The sequence below is a fragment of the Otolemur garnettii genome, unplaced genomic scaffold (assembly GCF_000181295.1).
Source record: "Otolemur garnettii isolate 467f Iridium unplaced genomic scaffold, OtoGar3 scaffold00053, whole genome shotgun sequence".
NCBI lineage: Eukaryota > Metazoa > Chordata > Mammalia > Primates > Galagidae > Otolemur > Otolemur garnettii.
In genome coordinates this window covers 8418586-8436917 of record NW_003852448.1, presented here as the reverse complement: position 1 = coordinate 8436917, position 18332 = coordinate 8418586, and the positions used below count along the sequence as shown (strand labels likewise).

General features: G+C 43.2%; 1 protein-coding gene across 1 annotated transcript; it reads left to right on the top strand.

Annotated features, from left to right (window-relative positions):
- The first annotated feature begins 1594 nt into the window (after positions 1–1594).
- On the top strand, positions 1595–7629 carry GIMAP2 (GTPase, IMAP family member 2). Its single transcript, XM_023514445.1, has 3 exons — positions 1595–1651; positions 2555–2589; positions 6465–7629. The coding sequence occupies exons 2-3, from the start codon at positions 2562–2564 to the stop codon at positions 7448–7450; spliced, it is 1014 nt and encodes a 337-aa protein (XP_023370213.1). The 5' UTR covers positions 1595–1651; positions 2555–2561; the 3' UTR covers positions 7451–7629.
- The last annotated feature ends 10703 nt before the right edge of the window (positions 7630–18332 follow it).

Below are 18332 nucleotides of genomic sequence, written 5' to 3'. Positions count from 1 at the left end.
TCCTCAGCCACGAGCCTTTTCATCATCACCTCCTCCCAACATCTGTCAGCCCCCCACTTGGGGCCGTAGACACATCACTTACTGGAAATATAAAGGCAGGGGAAATGTCCCTTGTATGTCCATGGGTCAGTGTTCATGAGGGACAGAAGTGGGAGACTTGACCAAGGAGAAATTTCATCAGTGAGAATTTTAAAAGCCATGCTGGGATGGCGCAAAGCATGGAGTGGGAGAAGGAACATTTTAGTCTCCAAACCTAGAGGAACAGTGTAAAAACAGGAGTGTGGCCAGCAGTTAGCCCTCAACTGTCTAGCCATCAGACCTGTCCAGAAATTGGCTTTGCCTTGCATAGGGTCAAGTGTCTTTCCCAGGGGAAGTTTATACTGAACAACTGGCGAGTGGGAATTATAAAGTCCAGCCCCCCACCTTCACCCTGAAAGTCCATCCAACTTTACAGCTCCAGGTGGACTGGCATTCACTGTGACATTGTGACTATTTCTCAGTCTAACTTCTCCCTGCCCGGTCCTGGGCTCTTTCTGTCCCTCAAGTGTATATCCAGCGAGCACCCCCTGACAAACCTCCTTCATCTATATTCGCTCTTCCTCCTCTTCTCAATAGTCTCCATCCCTTGGAACCCAACTTTTTACATAAGTACACCTAACTTATCACTTCTATTAGGAAACTTACTAAAGTAATTTATAATATTAGTAGTTCAATAAAAAAAAACTGGAAATACCTCAATCAACATTAAAATAATTTTTTTCCAAATATACACCTCATAAAAGCATTTAATAAAACAGAACTAAATAAAGTGTGTATATGCTGACTTTAACATTAGCTAATTGCAATAATCATTTCCTCTTTCTCTGTTGGGGTGATGGTCCTACACACAAGCAAAAGAATATTTGAATGATTTAAACTTTAACTCTTTGGGTCATTCTTCCTGAATATGAATACTTTGATTATTATTGTACACATTACCTAGATAATTTCTCCCAGTGTCATGCCCCCGCCCCATGAAATCACAGGGTTGGACAGGAAAAAAACAGCCTGGGTGCCCGGAAGCCATGCGTGATTTATGGGTAAATGTCTGGATGGCTAATGGCTGCTGCTTACAGCCAGACTAAGACAAGGCTGGTGCCTCTCCGGCTCCCTCCCCTGTGCCCTCATCCCCTGTACAGTGCTTCTCTGAGCGCCCCTCCCCCCCCCAGCTCCTGTGTTCTCCCTTCTCTGCCAGCGGCACCTGCCTCACCCTGCTGCCTATGGGGTGAGGTTGAAGCCCTCCTCAGAGGGACAGTTGCATTTAGGCAAATGTCTAACAGTTGGGACACAGCCCACGTGGGGAGGACGCAAACCTACCATTCCCTGGCATTGCTGTCTTTCTTTCCTGCCCAGGCAAAATCATTCAAACCGTTTTTTTTTTTTTTTACTTTTGAAAAGAAGATTGGTCTGTATGGTGGCAAATGCAGGTTAAAGGAGAATTCCAAACACAGGCACGTGGTGGGGCTCTTTCACAGTTGAGAAGCTGGGCAGAGGTTAAAGAGCAGACCGGGCCATCTGAAGTCTCTGTGTTCTTTTCTTTTTCTCCTGAAGTGGAGCCGAAAGGTAACAGGTTTAAACCAGGAGTCGTCTTTTTCTTTTCACAATAAATCAGGTAAGCTTACATTAACTAAATGTTCAGATGTTGATTTCAGGGTCTCAGGCAATGCATAATTTATTTTGATTTTTTTAAGAACAAATTTGCCCTGTTTTAAGGGAAACAATTCAGAGTGACTTCTGTCAGCTGAAACGAAACCAGTCTATAGGATAGCCATAGAGAATTTATTTTACACAGTACTGGCAAAGAGTTTCCTTAGCATTAAGTCAGTAAAAAGTGCTAACTAGGAAGAATTTGGGTGTTAGCATGTGGCTGTAAGCTTTCTGCGCTAGTAGACTTGGGCTATGCCTAACAGATTTAAGCAAGAGAAACTATCTGATGAAAATGAGCCGATATTTCTCACTATATAGCTACTGGATCTCAAGGGCTTCACTATCAGTGACTACTAGGGCATGAGGAAAAGTCAAGTAATTGATGGATCCAGTGAGGTATATTACTGGTTTAAAGACAGTCTACATTTGGGGAGTCCTGCTCTTAACTCATGCAGTCTCTTGGCAAAGGCTCCACATGAAGAGTGGTTTGGGGAGAGCAGAGAAGAGGAAGGGGCAGGATGGGGGACGGAGAGAAGGAAGAGAGGACTGAGCCTCTGCTGTGAGGAGGGGCACACCTGGATAAAAGCTGGGAGAAGTGAAGGGAGTGAGGCCAGGGAAAGCGAAAGAAGGGGACAGGGAGGGTTCGTGAGAGGAAGGAAACCAGAGAGCAGGGCTTGGGATTGACAGATGAAACCACATCTCTGCGGAGCCTGGGCAAGTGACTCAACGTCTCTGTTAGATAGGTATAGTGATTCTCTTTCCACCCACCTTGTCCATTACGAACAGGCAAACATGGTTGTCTAGAAATGTAAGGGTCTCTCATGATTTAGAACTGAAAAATAAAATTCCTTGTCTCTCTGTCCCTCAGGAACACAATGGACCCAAAGGAAAGCCATCGCTCTGGTGAGAAAGGGACCTCCTGTGTGGACCTCTTTCTGATGATACCTGGGCAAAATTGTTAAAGGGGGGAGCAGTGAGGGGTCTTATTCTAACTCCCACCATTGCCACCATCACCAGCTCAAAACTAAACTGCTAAAACATTCTACCAGGAACCAAAATATGCATTCAGACTTTCTCCTTGTACACTGATCTTTTAGATCTGCCTGGAACATTCTTTCTCCGGCCATTCACTCCTCTCTCTCTCCTTTCTATAGGTTTGCTCTCTCCCCTTCCTCCACCTTCTTCCCCCTCCCACCACCTGCTCTGCTATTCATTCCTGGGGAGGTTCCCTTGGTTTCTCTCTGTGTCTTGACCTCCCCTGTCCTACCCTCTCCTAGCTCTTTGCCTGCCCCCCACCAGCCCTGTCTTTAGTCTCTCACATCAAGAAGAGTGCAGATCTCCCCCCTCCCCCAAGTCCACTTTACACTCAACCCCATCTGTGAGAATGGGGTGGGACTTTGGTTTCCTTGTGTCTGGAACTTACTGATTGCACAAGCGGAACTCTGTGAGATCCAAATGAGGAACAATATAGCCTTTCCCCCTCCTGACATGGCCTCTAATTATGCAACCTTAACTCTCAGCACCATCTTAGGCAGATTTCTTTCTGATTCGCATGGATTACAAGAACACTTTCATTAACATTACTGTGACACATACCATCAAACTTATATTCCATCTGGCTTCTCTTCTCTCAGCCTTAGCTCTGGGGCCTTCTAGAGGTCTCCTGTCTCTCCCAGCTCTGTCTTCTCAGCCCTTCTGTTCTTTTCCCTTTCCGGATCAGACAGGAGGTGGGGTCACTGAAGAAAGAGGCCAAAACACTGGGGTCCCATGGTCCCACAGTTGTCTCCGGGCTGGTCCCTAATGCCCTAACGTACTCCTTTATCCACTTCCCTGACACAGCTGCACACTCTCTGGTGACTTATTTGACCAGACCTCAGCTCCTTCTCTCTGCAGTAGTCCTCCTGTTTACCCAAACTCCAGGTAACATCTGCTCATTTCTTTCAAAAATTTGTTCAAGAATTCTCTTCACTTTGCTACACTTGAGGAAAGTTACAAATTTCTATAGTTCAGTAAATGCTCATCTCAATTTCTTGAGGCAAGCACAATATTTACGAGTAGTACTTTTAGAGACGCCCCACTCTTGGCTCACCATGGGGAAGGGTCTTTCCCCTGTTCCCTCCCATGGGAGAAAAGGACACAGCACTGGCTGGTGGGCCAGTAACTAGGGCAAAAGTTTCTAATACATGTCCATTGTAAGGCTGTAACTGCACTGGAAAATAAGAGCCCACAGATTGCAATAAACTTGATTAGGAGAGAGAATATTTACATATATGTAACAGGGGTTGGCAGAGCAACGTGAGGCATAAAACAAAGTAAAAGGCAAGCTTTTCCATTCACACAATTCATGAATTTTAATAGCTCTGTGTCCTTGGGCAAGCTGCAGATATATGGGCAAACTAGGATAAAACAAGGTAGGAACAAGAGGAGCCTATGGGTAAAAGATTACTAGCCCTTTCCCTTCCTTTTGCCTGAGAATTTAATCTTTGGTTAAACTTTCCAGCTATGATTCTCTGGTAATTTAATATGAAGAAACTTTGCTTGTGTTTAAAAATTTCCCTTGATGGGTGAATAATGTCTATACTCAGAGAACTATCAGTACATGATGGGAGGCTATGTTCTGGAATTCCCTGAGCAGGGTGACTCTTGCAACTGTCATGTTTCTTCCAGAGAATTCAGAGGCTAAGAGAGCCCCAGAGTTATTACAGGAAACCCTGGCTCCTGTGGGTCAGGAAGGCTCAGTACCTGCCCAAAGCGCCATCTCCTTGCCCTGAGATGACTCTCACTAGGAGGAAGACCTGATATGTCCCTCTGACAAGCTGTTTCCAATCCTGAGTAGATTAGCACCCCAGTGAGCCCTAAGCAGTGCTGTGAGCCAGAGAGGTCACTTGAACCTAACAAGACCCCTGGCAGGTACCTAATCCTAACTCAAACTCCATTGCTAGGAGGAACAAATCAGATAAGGCATGTAAACCACTTGGCACAGAGCCAAGCACATCTTAATAAACAGTAGGTGTCACCATTATTAACTAGCTGGGTGGCTTTGTCTAAGTTTCTTTTCTTTTCTTTTCTTTTTTTGAGACATAATCTCACTCTGCTGCCCAGGCTCAAGTGCTGTGGCATCATTATTCACAGCAACCTCAAACTCCTGGGTTCAAGCAATCCTCCTGCCTCAGACTCCTGAGCTGGTGGGATTACAGGCACATGCCACAATGCTTGGCTAATTTTTCTATTTTTAGGAGAGATGGGGTCTTGCTCTTGTTCAGGCTGATCTCTAACTCTTGAGCTAAGTCAGTCCATCTGCCTCGGCCTCTAGGAGTGCTGAGATTACAGGCATGAGCCACCACCCCCAGGCTTGTCTAAGTTTCTTAACCATATAGGACACAGTTACTTCATTTATAAGGAGGCTGCCTTAGACAATAATAGGCTGATGTTCACAAAGTGATTAAGTACACAGGCACTATTTTACATTCTTTATGTATATTGGCTTGTTTAATCTTTCAAATAACACCACATGGTATAAACCATTGTTTTTTCCAGGTGCAGAGAAACTAAGCAGTTATCTAAAATCACATGGCTAGCAACTGGAAAACAGTGAAAAGTAGGCAGTGCAGATCCAGATTCTTTATTCTTTCCCACTGCTGTTGCCTCTCAGAAAGCTAACTCCCTTCTAAGTTCCATCTTGGCTCTCATATTTTATACTCTTTGTAGACTTCCCTTCTCCAACTTTCTCTAACTCAATGGGCTTAGCAGGAGAATCCTGGTTCTCTAGGAACTCCTAGATTATCTTCCAAGATCTACTGCCAGAAAGATTCCTCACTTAGAATATTCTGATTCATTTATATAGGTCAAATGTTCCTCCTTTACAGTAAAAGAGAAAAAGAATTGACCCCAGAAGCCAGAATTAACCCTGCCTTGCAAGTTAAGTGGCTCCCCTGTCTCTGCCACATAACAGAAGCCACTAGCAGCTTCTTGATTCTGCCACTAACTCATCCCAGATAGTCATTCCTCTCACCATGGCATGGACCAGCAGATATGGCAGCATGGCTTCCATGCCTTCCCCGTTTGTGTGTCTGAAAGTCCTTTATATGTCTGTCCCTATTCATTCCTCTCCCTGGAAGAGGAAGGATACAGGGAAGAGAGGGGAGTTTACCACATTCTTTTCTTGCCTCATATAAAGATTATGCCGTCTTTTCTAAGCACAAGTTTGGTATCCTCTATAAACTATCAGCTGTTTCTTAGTAAATTCTTAGTAAATAATACAGTAATTTCTCTGTATTATTAGTAAAAATAATTTTACACTACTCGTTCTGTTATTTCCCTGGTCCAGTCATTTCCCTGGTGGTCATAACCACACTCTGCCCAGCTAAGGGCAATTTCTACCAGTGGAGCAGAGCCAGGTTATTTGCCCCATCTTGAGATGGAACCCACACTCCTGGCTACACATCTCTGACCTCCATAAAATTTGTCTTCAAGAGGGCCACAACTGAGTGATTCAGGCAAGAGTTAAGTGATGAGATGTGTTTCTAAATTCATTTCATTGTCCAAGAATGTTCTTTCAGAGTTCAATATGAGAATATCCTTGCAATCCTAGAGAAATCAAAATGTTTTAAAAACCATAATTAGTACATTTTATTTGATAATGGACTTAGGTTTTATTTCATAAATACAATAGATTGTGGGAGTATTTTTTCCCATAATGAGGAATACCTCATTATCATTGAAAATTTTCCATTGCCATGATCAGAAGAGTAATAACACAGTAAACTTGTTCCTAATAGGACCATGTACAAAGAGCCAACATGCCAGTGGATCAGAGCTGAGGATCATTCTCATGGGCAAAACAGGAACCGGCAAAAGTGCTACAGGAAACAGCATCCTTGGGAAGCGAGCATTTGAGTCCAAGCTGAGTGCCCAGACCTTGACTAAGACTTGCAGCAAAAGTCAGGGAAGCTGGGGAGAGAGAGAGATGGTCATTATTGACACGCCAGGTGTGTTTTCTGAGAAGGACCAGTGTGAAGACCTGTACCAAGAGGTGCAGAGGTGCTACTCACTCTCTGCACCAGGACCCCACGTGCTGCTGCTGGTGACCCAGTTGGGCCGGTACACCACCCAGGACCAGCAGGCTATCCAGAGAGTGCAGGAGATCTTTGGAGAGGATGCCATGAGACACACAATCATCCTCTTTACCCACAAGGAAGACCTCAAAGGTGGCTCCTTGATAGACTACATCCATGAGTCGGACAACAAAGCCCTCAGCAAGCTGGTGGCAGCATGTGGGGGGCGTGTCTGTGCCTTTAATAATCGAGCTGAGGGGAGTGATCGGGATGACCAAGTGAAGGAGCTGATGGACTTAATTGAGGGCTTGATGAGGGAGAGGAGGGGCGGCCACTTCACCAATGAACTGTATAGCCTCGTGCAAGGGCCAAATTGTGGATCTGTCAGGTCGGAAGAAAGATCAAAGAATTTCAGAGGGAATTTGCTAAAGTACATGGAAATTCAGAGACGTCACATAGCCATAGCCAAAGCAAATTGCCTACAAAGAATCCTAATCAAAACACAACTGTGTGTTTTATTTTGTATTCAACTGTGTGTCAAATTGCTGGTTCTGTTGTTCTGTGTGTTGCGCAGTGTGTGCAAGTTGTTTTACTCCTTACCCTCCGGCATGTGCCATTTATTTTGTAGCTTTCTGTGCATTATACTCAAGGAGGTCATAATAATCTTGCGAAGGACCATTGTTCCACAATGCAAGCCTTCTGGGTTGTAGTTACAGTCGGTGATTATTAATATTTACTCACTATCGTTTGGTGGGTGGAGCACAGTGCCTTCCCTGTAGAATGTGATGCCTCATGTCATAGCTGAGATTCTGTGAAATGTTTAAATCTTAACATATTACACCATTTATTAAGGAACCAAAATATTTTAAAAACTCTATTTGATTAAAATTACAGTACTAAAACCTTTTGAAAATGGTAAATATAAAATTCCTCTCCTTTGCAAATCTCTAACAATTTTTATGCTCCTGAAAATACCTTTTCTTCTTTATAATACTAATAACATGTATTAATATGAATACAATAAAACAGCAATAAAATAATAATAAGTAAAGTGTAAAGTTCGTAGGATTACTTTTCTTTAACATTCTTTTCATGGTTCATTTACTCTGTAACAAAACAAATTTGTGCCCATCAAGAACACATAGACACACACATCAGTAGTCTGTTTTATGTACATCAAATTTGATTAACATTGAAAGGGGTTTAGCCAGATTTTAGCCCTGGCACCCTTCAAATTTAGCATTGAAACATATATACGTAGAGGCTTAGATGTCAGGTAAGATGGTGAACTGGATATTCTAAAACCTTATCTGCTAAATGCAAGCAGAGGCTAATTGTATTAAGGTTATAAGAAAGTGAATTTTTATGATTGATGAGCTCACCAACGTCAAGATCAGTCCTGAGAAGGAGAAACTTGGTCCTGGGTTGTCAGTGAACATGGGGAGCTGATTCTGAGGCTTCTGTGTTAAGTTTGGGCCTTCACAGGAGGCTGAAGGCATCTCAGATCAGCTGAGCTCTTGACTTCCAGTAGAAGCAAACATGAATCTGATCTAGAAGAAAACATTTCCAATTTACTTGAATATTCAGATATTCAAGTAACTTCAATAAACTGAGCCCATGTTATATGTCTATGAATTAGAGCAAACAGACTAAAAAAAAAAAAAAACAAAACAGAATTAGACTCAAAAGATTTCAATATCAAAATACTGGTTACACCATATTAAACACCTATGAAATATTTTTTGAAAGATGACACACACCCTTCAAAAGGAAAAGGAACAAGAAACTGCCAAAAATAATGAAATACATCTGAAAGAAATGGTGAAATTTTTATAAATAAAATTACAATAGAAAAATTGTTTTTTAAAATCAATAACTATTACTCCTTCCTAATGGTAGAGAAGTAAATTGATTATACAAACTTTCCTGTGGATAACTATTATAAAAATTTGAAAAAAAATGTAAATCCATGTAAAGATATTGGAAATCATCTAAAAGTAGACAGATGAAGAGAGTTTCAAAAAACTGCATGTGTTTGTATTAAAATATGAAACAAATGCACATTATCATTGCTTCTATTTAGCATTGTACCAGAGATCCATCCTGTTCAGTTCAAAATAGCATAAGAAGAACAAGATTTATCCCCTCATGTGAAACAACATCAAATTGACTTGGCATGGTGGCTAATGCCTGTAATCCTAGCACTCTGGGACGCCAAGATCAGTGGCTTGCTTGAGCTCAGGAGACCAGCCTGAGCAAGAGAGAAACCCCATCTCTGTTAAAAAACAAAAAATCTAGCCAGGCATTGTGGCAGGCACCTGTAGTCCCAGCTACTTGGGAGACTGAGGCAGTAGGATTGCTTGAACCGAAGAGTTTGAGGTTATTGTGAGCTATGATGACATGGCACTCTACCATGGATAACAAATTAAAAATCTGCCCCCCTCCCAAAAAGAAAAAGAAATAACAACAAGTGGACAAATAACAGAAGACAGTGAACATCATATAACAAAAGAGAGTAATCACGTAGAACTAACTGGAAAACAAATAGGACAACACTTACAGTGGCCCCAGCCTTCCGCCTTGAGAGAGTTCCCAGGTCACAGCTCAGAGATGGTGTGGCAGATGGACCTTGTGATGACTCCCAGTGAATCCCAGCTCCTGGTGTTCACACTTCTGTGGAAACACTTCCATTTGGGTTTGAGTGGGACCTGATACCTACTTCTAACCAGCAGAACATGGCATAAGTGATGGAATGTCACTCTAGTGATTTATATAGCCCTAGGAAGATGCCCTCGCCCTCTTATGCTGGCCCTCAAGAAGAAAATTTCCACATTGTGAATTGCCTATGGACAGGGGCAAGAGGCAGAAACTGCAAGCAGCATCTAGGACTTCGGGGTGTGCTCTAGCCAACACCCAGCAAAAGGTCAAAGTTGTCAGTCATATAGTCACACAGAAATGAATTCTACCAACATTCTGAGGGTTCATATCTTTCATCAATTGAGCCTCTGATAAGACTTCAGCTCCAGCTAACACCTGGATTGCAGTCTGGGTTGCAAACCTGAAGCAGAGAACACAGCTAAGCAAGGCCTATGCTCCCGACCCACAAACAGTGTGAGATAATAAATGTGTGTTGTTTTCAGTTGCTAAATTTGTGGTAATTTGTTATGCAACATTAAGCCACTAACATATGTGGGGAATCCAGGTCAAGTTCAGGAAAGTCTTTGATTTGAGAAGATGGAGCTGTGATTATAGAGAAACAGAGGTGGCTGACCTTCATAGAAGAGAGCCTATAATCTCAGCTGTTTGAAAGGCCAAGATGGGAGGACTGCTTCAGATCCAAAGTTTTAGAACAGAGTGTAAGTGAGGAGAGAGCTGGACAGAAGCCTGTAGAGGTTCCCCTGATCTCACAGTTGGGTACTTACCAGCACATGCACATGCTGAAATCCCCCGAGGACAGGGAAAGAACCACTCAAGAGGATTATGGAAAAGAGGGTCCTGCACTGCACTCACAAGGGACCAAGAATAGCATCTGTCCCCATCAGACAAACAAAAAAAGCTTGTGATTCATGGGACATTTGGTAGGGTACACAGAAGAGCCTTACCCTTAGTTCCAGACAGAAAACTTCTCTTATATCTAACTAATCTTAAAAGCAAGACTTGAAGGATCAAACTATTTCCAGGTAACTTAAATGCATCCCAGAAGGAAGCTCAAGAATGTTTACAGGAGTAGAAAAATATTCAGCACCCATCAAGGTCAAAACAAGATGTCTGGATCTAATAAAAAATTACCAAACATGGAAAGTGACAAGAAAATATGACCAATGATGAGGAGTTAAGTCAATCAAAACTGAATTTAATGTTAGAATTGACAGCCAAAGACATCGACAAAGGTGTTACAACTGTGTTCTGTATGTTCCAACAGTTAAGCAGAGATGTGGAAGACAGAAAACAAAATCCAAATTAACTTCTAAAGATGAAAATGACCATACAAGACATGAAAATTACACTGAATAGAATTAACAAAATATGAGATTTGGGGGAAAAAAGATTAGCAAACTTGAAGATAGAGCAATAGAAAAGTTCCAAAACACAAACACAAAAGGAAAAAAAAAAATAACTTTAAACGAATAGAACTTCAATGAGCCGTGGGAGAACCTCAAGTGGAATGTGCATGCAACTGGATTCACTAAAAATAAGAGGGGCAGAAAAAAAATTTGGAAGAAATCATGGCCAAAAGTCTTCCAAATTTGATGACAGCTATAAACCCAGAGACCCAAGCATTCAGTGAACCTCAAGCAGATAAAATATGAGGAAAGCCAGACATAATGACCTCCTCCCAGCTTTGGGAGACTGAGGCAGGAGGTCATTTGAGCCCCGGAGTTCCAGGCCTGGTGCACCGTGATTGCCACTGCGCTCCAGCTGGGCAACATAGTGAAATCCTATCTGTACCTTTCTTTTTTTTTTAAATGAAGAAAACTATACAAAAGGCGTATTATAATCCAATTGATCAAAACGAATGGAAAAGGGGAAATCTGCGCTGTCGGGATCCGGTGGTAGGAAAAGTGAAGTCCTCAAGGCAGAGCCCCAGTGCGAGGAGAGAGGTTGCTGCGACCTGTTCTCCGCTCCCGGGCCCCACGCACTGCTGCTGGTGACCCACCTGGGCCGTTTCACTGTCCAGGACCAGCAGGCTGTGAGGACTGGGAGGGTGATGTTCCGGGAGGGCGTCCTGAAGTGCACAGTCATCGCCTTCACCAGGAAGGAGGACCTACAGTATTACATGTGCTGCACGGAGAACCATGCCCTGCGGGAGCTGGTGGTCACATGCAGGGGCTGAGTCTGTGCCTTTGACCTCAGAGCTAGGGGCCAGGAGCAGGAGGCCCAGGCAGAGGAGCTTCTGGAGCTGGTAGGGACCCTGGTCAGGGAGAACGGGGACACCCACTAAACCAATAAAGTGTATGGCCTGGTGCAGGCCCTGCACTGGGCGTGTCCCGAGGAGCTGCTCCGGAGGGTGGCGGAGAAGGTGGCAGCCCACATACAGGGGACCCAGGGACCTTGACTGCTGTCCAGGCTGTGGAAGTGGCAGAAATGGCACAAGTCCCACGGGAGCGGCTGGTGGATCAGCGTGCTTGTCCTTCTGCGGGGTGCGCTCCTGCTCTATCTGCTATTCTGGAGGCGCAGGTATGAGGTCTTTCCTGAGGTCACACCTAACTGACCTTGTAAATGTGACCCTGATGCGTCAATTCACCATTGATTTACCTGTGGCTCCTAGAGTTCTTCATCTGACTCATAGGCTCCCCTCCCTTGCCTCGTTCTAACCTGCCAACCTGAGAGTCTGCCAACACCCACTCCCCACCCTAGAAGAAACCTTCCCTTGCAGTAGCCAATGACCGCTGTGGCTTTTGCCTATTTTGCACTGAGCTCAGACTTCCTTCTCTGTCCTTAAGTTATCTTCTTTCCACAGGGCCAAACACAAGCAAAGCCTCAGTACCATACTCATGTTCTTATTTGAATTGAATCTATTTCCCTAAATAAATACATGGGCTGATCACGTTGTGTGAAATCAAGTCAATGTGTGTAGATGCTCATATGTTCACTGAACAAAGACATTACTCTCTGTCATCCTTACCTGCAAACCATGCAGAGAAACACCCGTTCTGGTGGGTGATCACAGGAGACAACATAGCAGTGTGGAACCTTCCATCTGCACTGGCAGGGAGCGTCCCCTCATGCATCCCCAGTCAGACCTCTCAGAAGTTAAAATACAGACGATTCTGCAAGTCCAAGGAGAGTGTAACTGGAGGCTCAGTTCCCAGGCTCTTGAGGGCCTACTGTAAGTCTACTTCAGGGAGGCTTATACACTCAAAGCTGAACATGTAAGCAAGATGAATAAGTTCTGGAGATCTTCTCAACTCAAGGATAAATTAAACAAATTGAAGAGGTTTGGAAATTTTTTTTAATTTCAATCTCCAAGAAATAGGGCAAATAGGTCTTTGAGAACTGAGAACTGGTGGTAACAATGGAATATAGAGTCATATCTGGGAGACTTAGGTTTCTTTTCCATGTAAAATGAGGCAGGTTACCCTGTACTGTCCACCTCTACTGTTCTTTCCTGTGCCTTCACCCACACTTGCTTTGTCTTCAACACCACCACCCTCACCCACAAATCACAGCTCATCTCTGCTGTCACCATGTAAGTCCACACCTCTGCCCTACACCGTCCTCTGCCGCTGCCCTCACAGTCAGAGACTTTCAGGTTACTGATGACCTTGATTACTAAAGAAACAAGTAAAAAGAGAAAACAATCTGCAACCACTGAGCCTGTATTAGAGAGGGAGGCCAACAAGTCCCTTGTGGAAGACTTTGCAAACACCAACAGGAAAACCAGTGCCAAATGCTGAGACTTGAAATTTCCTCAGCAGCAGAGGCCATTTGGTGTAAGGAGTTATGAATAAACCCAGCACAGACCCTCATAAGGGAATCTTGGTATAGTTTTGTTCATTTTTCGATATACTTTTGCAGTGAACAAACAAAACTCTGCCATTGGCACTCTGCTGAGAAAGAAGATGACCACTGGCAAAATTAAACCTGAAAAAAGAATAGCAAAGGGCTCAGTATAAGCAATGGAAGGTTCCCACCCTCAACCCAAATCAAGTGAGGAACATTTGATTTTTGTTCTTGGTCTGCACAGGAACAAGATCCAGGGAATTCCTAGGGGCAGTGACTAAACTGGTGGGAATGTGGTCAGTAACACCCCAGGATCTTATAGCAGAAGGTGATTGTCTGGTCAAACACAATTTGGATGAAAATCTTAAAAGACACAATCTGGAACACATAATCTCTAATGCTGAAATCCTGAAAAGTCAAAATCCCTGAAGTTTAAATCTCTAAGGTCAGGCCCCAGTCGCCTAATGGATAAGGCATTAGCCTCCTAAATCCCTAAAGTCCAAAATCCCTAGCACCTAAAATCCCAATCACAACATAGTTGCATTGTCTTAGGCAGAACTACTACCTTATTCTTGTCTCTATTTGGAAATTGAATTGGTTTAAGAAGATGCATGTGGATGCCCAACTGAGAAGGATTAAATTAAGCTTTATGAGCTTAATTTCTGATGTCAACATGACTGGATTAAGCATAATTTTGTATATTTATGCGAGGGTGTTTCCAGAGGAGATGTGCGAATTAAGTGAGGAAATCTGCGCTCAGTGTTGAAGGCAAACGTCCAATTTGCCGGGGCTCTGCATGTGCAACAGATTTCCAAGTACCCAAAACAGCATAGAAATATCTCACAGCAGATGGAAAAACTTACTAGGGAATACTCATGTCAGTGTATATCAAACCATAGAAGTTCAAAACCAGCAGTGCCGCAGAGAAAATGAATGTGAACATATTCTCCAAGGACAGCCAAGGCCTCCGAGAAAAAAAGTACCTTTTCATTGTGATGCAAGACTTCAAAAAATAGTTAATGATCATGAAAGTCACCTGGCTTTATGGACTACCACTGTGCAGTTGCCCATAACGTATTCCTGTAATATGCCTTTTTATATGTTAAATTTTCTTTTTAGTTTCTTTTTTTCACTATTTTAAATTATGGGCATTATTTTTTATAATTTGTTATGCTGTGAATTTCATCTTCACATCGTTTCCAATACCAGACGTATGAATTGTGTTGAGACTTTGAAAGAATTTTAATCATTTTATGCATTTTTTCAAATATAATTCTGCAAAAGCACATTACTACAACAATATTTTGTGTGTATTATGTGTGTGTGTAAAAATGTTGAGTGTGTAAAAAAAGCTGCCTTGGGCAGCTACATGAATTGTGATGAACCATTGCAGCTTTTGATAAATCTCATTGAAGGATTTAGGTTGTTTGTCATGGTATTTCAGATGACTTTCAGTTATAAAGATGGGTACTCACAATTATCAACCATAGAGATAAGCATTTATACATTTCCCTTTTTTTTGCTTATTTCTTCATAAAGACAGGTTACCTGTTCATCACTGATATACCTGCTGTAACTGTCATTAGTACACCTGAGTGTTAATGCTTGCAGAACTGTGCGTGGTGTTTTTGCCTGCTTTATTGTGTAAAGTGCCCTGTGAAGTGTTCTGTCAAATTTTTTGTTTCCCAAATAAATCCTACTTTAAAAGTATAAATAAATACCTTTTAACAAATTTGAGAGGATTTTACTTATTTACTTTTTAATTGTTTTAGGTTCATGGAGGGTATAGAGAATTAGGTTACACTGTTTGCATTTGTTAGGTAAAGTTCCTCTTATAATTGTGTCTTTTCCCCAGATGAGGTGTCTGTAATGCCTCCTCTCCCTCCCACCTCCCTCTCCCCCTCTCCCACTGCCCTCCACCTCGAATTGATTTGAGTTTTTCTCTTATGTGGATATGTATCAGATTGTCTACCGGTTTCAGACAGAATTAAGTATACTTAGAAGTAAGTACACTGGATTCTTGGTTTCACCATTCTTGTGATGCTTTACTAAGAAGAATATGTTCTAACTCTATCAAGGCTAATATAAAAGAACTTCTAAAGAATTTTTAAATTATTTTTCCCAGAATTACATTTTTGGGACTGTGAACATTTGGGGTTATGTCCTTTGGGATCATGATTAACTTCCATGTAACCCATATATAGCTAAAACTGACTTCAAGACATGCTGGAGAAGGTGGTATAATTTTCAGGCAATATGTTATGAGGTTGTCTATGTATGTGCACAAAAGGATAAAGGATACCATGGAAAATGCAGTAGAACCTCCATAGTTGACCTCCTCCCTCCATTGATCACCTCCTTAAATTTACTTCTTTTTCAGAGATTAGACACGGTCTATGTGAGCTCCCAAGCTGCTGGTGAGCTCTTCTACCCTTATAAGCCCTCATTCCTTATGTGGACCATCTCCACATGTGGACCAGTTTGTTACAGCCTCTTGGTCAACTTACAGATGTTCTACTATATCTGAATTAATGGATAGAAAAATCTATAGCTCTCCTAAACTTGGACAACAACTCTAGGCTCCCTGGACTTCCACCAGCTACCCCCAGGAGAATCTCAAGCCTTTGCCCTCAGATTGAGAGTCCAGCAAGAAGGGCAGGTAGAATGGTTTGTTTCCCCTTCTCCCATGTCTCTGGCAGTCAGTGGACTCCCAAGCTGTTCTTCCACTCTTACAAGGCCAAAAGATCCTGCCACCAGGGAACTGGAAGCTTCTCAAAGTAAAAGCTCTAGGCTGCCAGCACCACGGGGCCATTTGCCGTCACTTTAAGCTGAGGTGGCAGGTGCCATCTTGCTTCTCCATCCACCATGCACCTTTTTTCTCCCTAGGGGGCTTCAGCACCTCAGTTTTTGTCTCATCCATTCCCATGAAAACATTTCCCAACTCTGGTCAAGAATGCAGGAGCCACAGGGGACCAGTGGGTCCCAGAAGATGTTATGACCTCAGAACCTGGACGTGCTTTGTGAATTGCCTTCTGGAGAGAGAGAAACAGAGTGACCAGAGTTCTGACTTTCTCCCATTCACGCTCTTTTTTGTTGTTGTTGTTGAGATAGAGTCTCACTGTGTCACCCTCAGTAGAGTACTGTGGCATCACAGCTCACAGCAATCTCAAATTCTTGGGCTTAAGTGATTCTCTTGCCTCAGCCTCCCAAGTAGCCGGGACTACAAGTATTTGAAACAACAAAAAACCTGCTCTTTTTTGTTGGAGCTGTCATTGTTGTTTTTAGCTGGCTTGGGCCGTGTTTGAACTGCCACCCTTGGTGTATGTGGTTGGCATGGTAACCACTGTGCTACAGGCACCGAGCCTCATTCACACTCCTTTCCCCACTTTCCCTTGCTCAGCCCATGGATACTGAGAGATGGCTGAGCTGGGGTTCCCAGTAATTGCTTTTCCTCTCTATTGGGGCCTCCACTGCACAAGGACTCAAATGTGTACAGACTCTTTGTTTCTCATTCCCCTTCCCCACTTGTGGCTATGAAGAGAGACAATTTGGCCACCAAACGAAGGCTTCCACAGAGAATTAGGCTCAGACTTTTCTTCTGGTTGTCCCACAGTGGACTGAAGAGTGCTCACACTGTGAGCTCCCTCTGCACTGGCCCTCCCTGGTGCTGCTTGCTTAGCAACTCCATCAGAGCAGCAGATGTCCCAAGGCAGAGGGACATCGAAACTATTTGGTCACCCCATGGGCATGGGGAACTTGGAACCAGTGCAATTCTCCCTGGTATGGCCAGGAATTGATCTTTAGAGACCCAGGGACAGGCCTGCAAGGCAGATCCCATACCCCAGGACTCAATCACTTGTTTGAGGCCAAGGAAGGGAGATGTGTGAATTGTTCTTGGGAGGAAAAGGTGCCCACATGGGCAGATCTGGGGGAAAGTGTGGGTCCTAACCCACAGTGTGCTTGTGGGGCAGGCACACTTGCCCCAATAGGAGGACCACGGTCTCAGGTCAGGCTGGTATCCTGGTTAGAGAACATCCCAGTGTGTATCACAGTTATGGGAAACTCATCTGGCTTGAGGTCCTTCCTGCTGTCAGATAGCAGATAAAAACCTTGGAACAGGGAGGGCAGAAAGGAGTGTTCAGACTTCCAGAAAGTGAATAACAGATGGCCCTGCATCCACAAGCAGAATTTCTGGCTGGATATGGCCACTCCCATTCCATTCTGGTGGCTTTGTCTAGAAGCTGGGAGGAGATCTTTGATCCCTGCTGAAACAGATACCTGCCAGCTTTGGTGGAGACCGAAGGCCAACTCACCCAACAGTGTTTCCCCATCCAGTTCTGTTGTGGCAGAAAATAAGGACTCACTTGAGATTCCAGGACCCCACCCACCACCTGGGTGGTGCTTCTCCTGAGGGACTACCGTAGGTCATAGGACCCAAAATTAACACCACAGCTTGTATCCTCTAGTAAGCACTACCTACTCATAGGGAGGTAACTCTGCATGCCCTTTGCAGCATTTATTGACTCAATCAAACAACATTGAGTCTAACCCACAAGCATCCCCATTATCTCAGAGATTAAACTGGGCATGCCATTATCTTAACATAAGAAAATCCAAAAATAACAAGCAAAAGCTGCTTAAGATGAGAAGGAATCAGTGTAAGATCTCTGAATACATTTAAACTCAAACTGAAAGGACACTCCCAAAGAAAACAATAACTGCATACCAATCAAAACCAACAAAAATGAGAGTCTTTTTTTTTATTAAATGATAGCTGTATACAAAAATGAGAATCTTAAAGTGACTGATAAAAGTAATACAAATAAGAATTGTAAGGAAGTTCCATTAAATACAAGAGAAAATAGAAACCCAACACAAAGAAACCACAAAAACAATGAAGTAAACGAATGGAAAATTCACTAAAGAAATAAAATTATTTTTTTGAAAAAGTGAAGCAGAGCTTCTGGAAATAAGCAGAGCTTCTGGAAATAAAAAATACATTCAAGGAAATACAAAACATAGCACGAAGCCTTAAGAATAGCTTATATGGCTCAGCGCCTGTGGCTCAAGTGGCTAAGGTGCCAGCCACATACACCCGAGGTGGTGGGTTCGAATCCAGCCTGGGCCCACCAAACAACAATGATGGCT

Coding starts and splice junctions, on each gene's coding strand:
- GIMAP2 (XM_023514445.1), top strand. CDS start 2,562: ATGGACCCAAAGGAAAGCCATCGCTCTG. Junction 2,590..6,464: donor AAAGGAAAGCCATCGCTCTG/GTGAGAAAGGGA, acceptor TGTTCCTAATAG/GACCATGTACAAAGAGCCAA.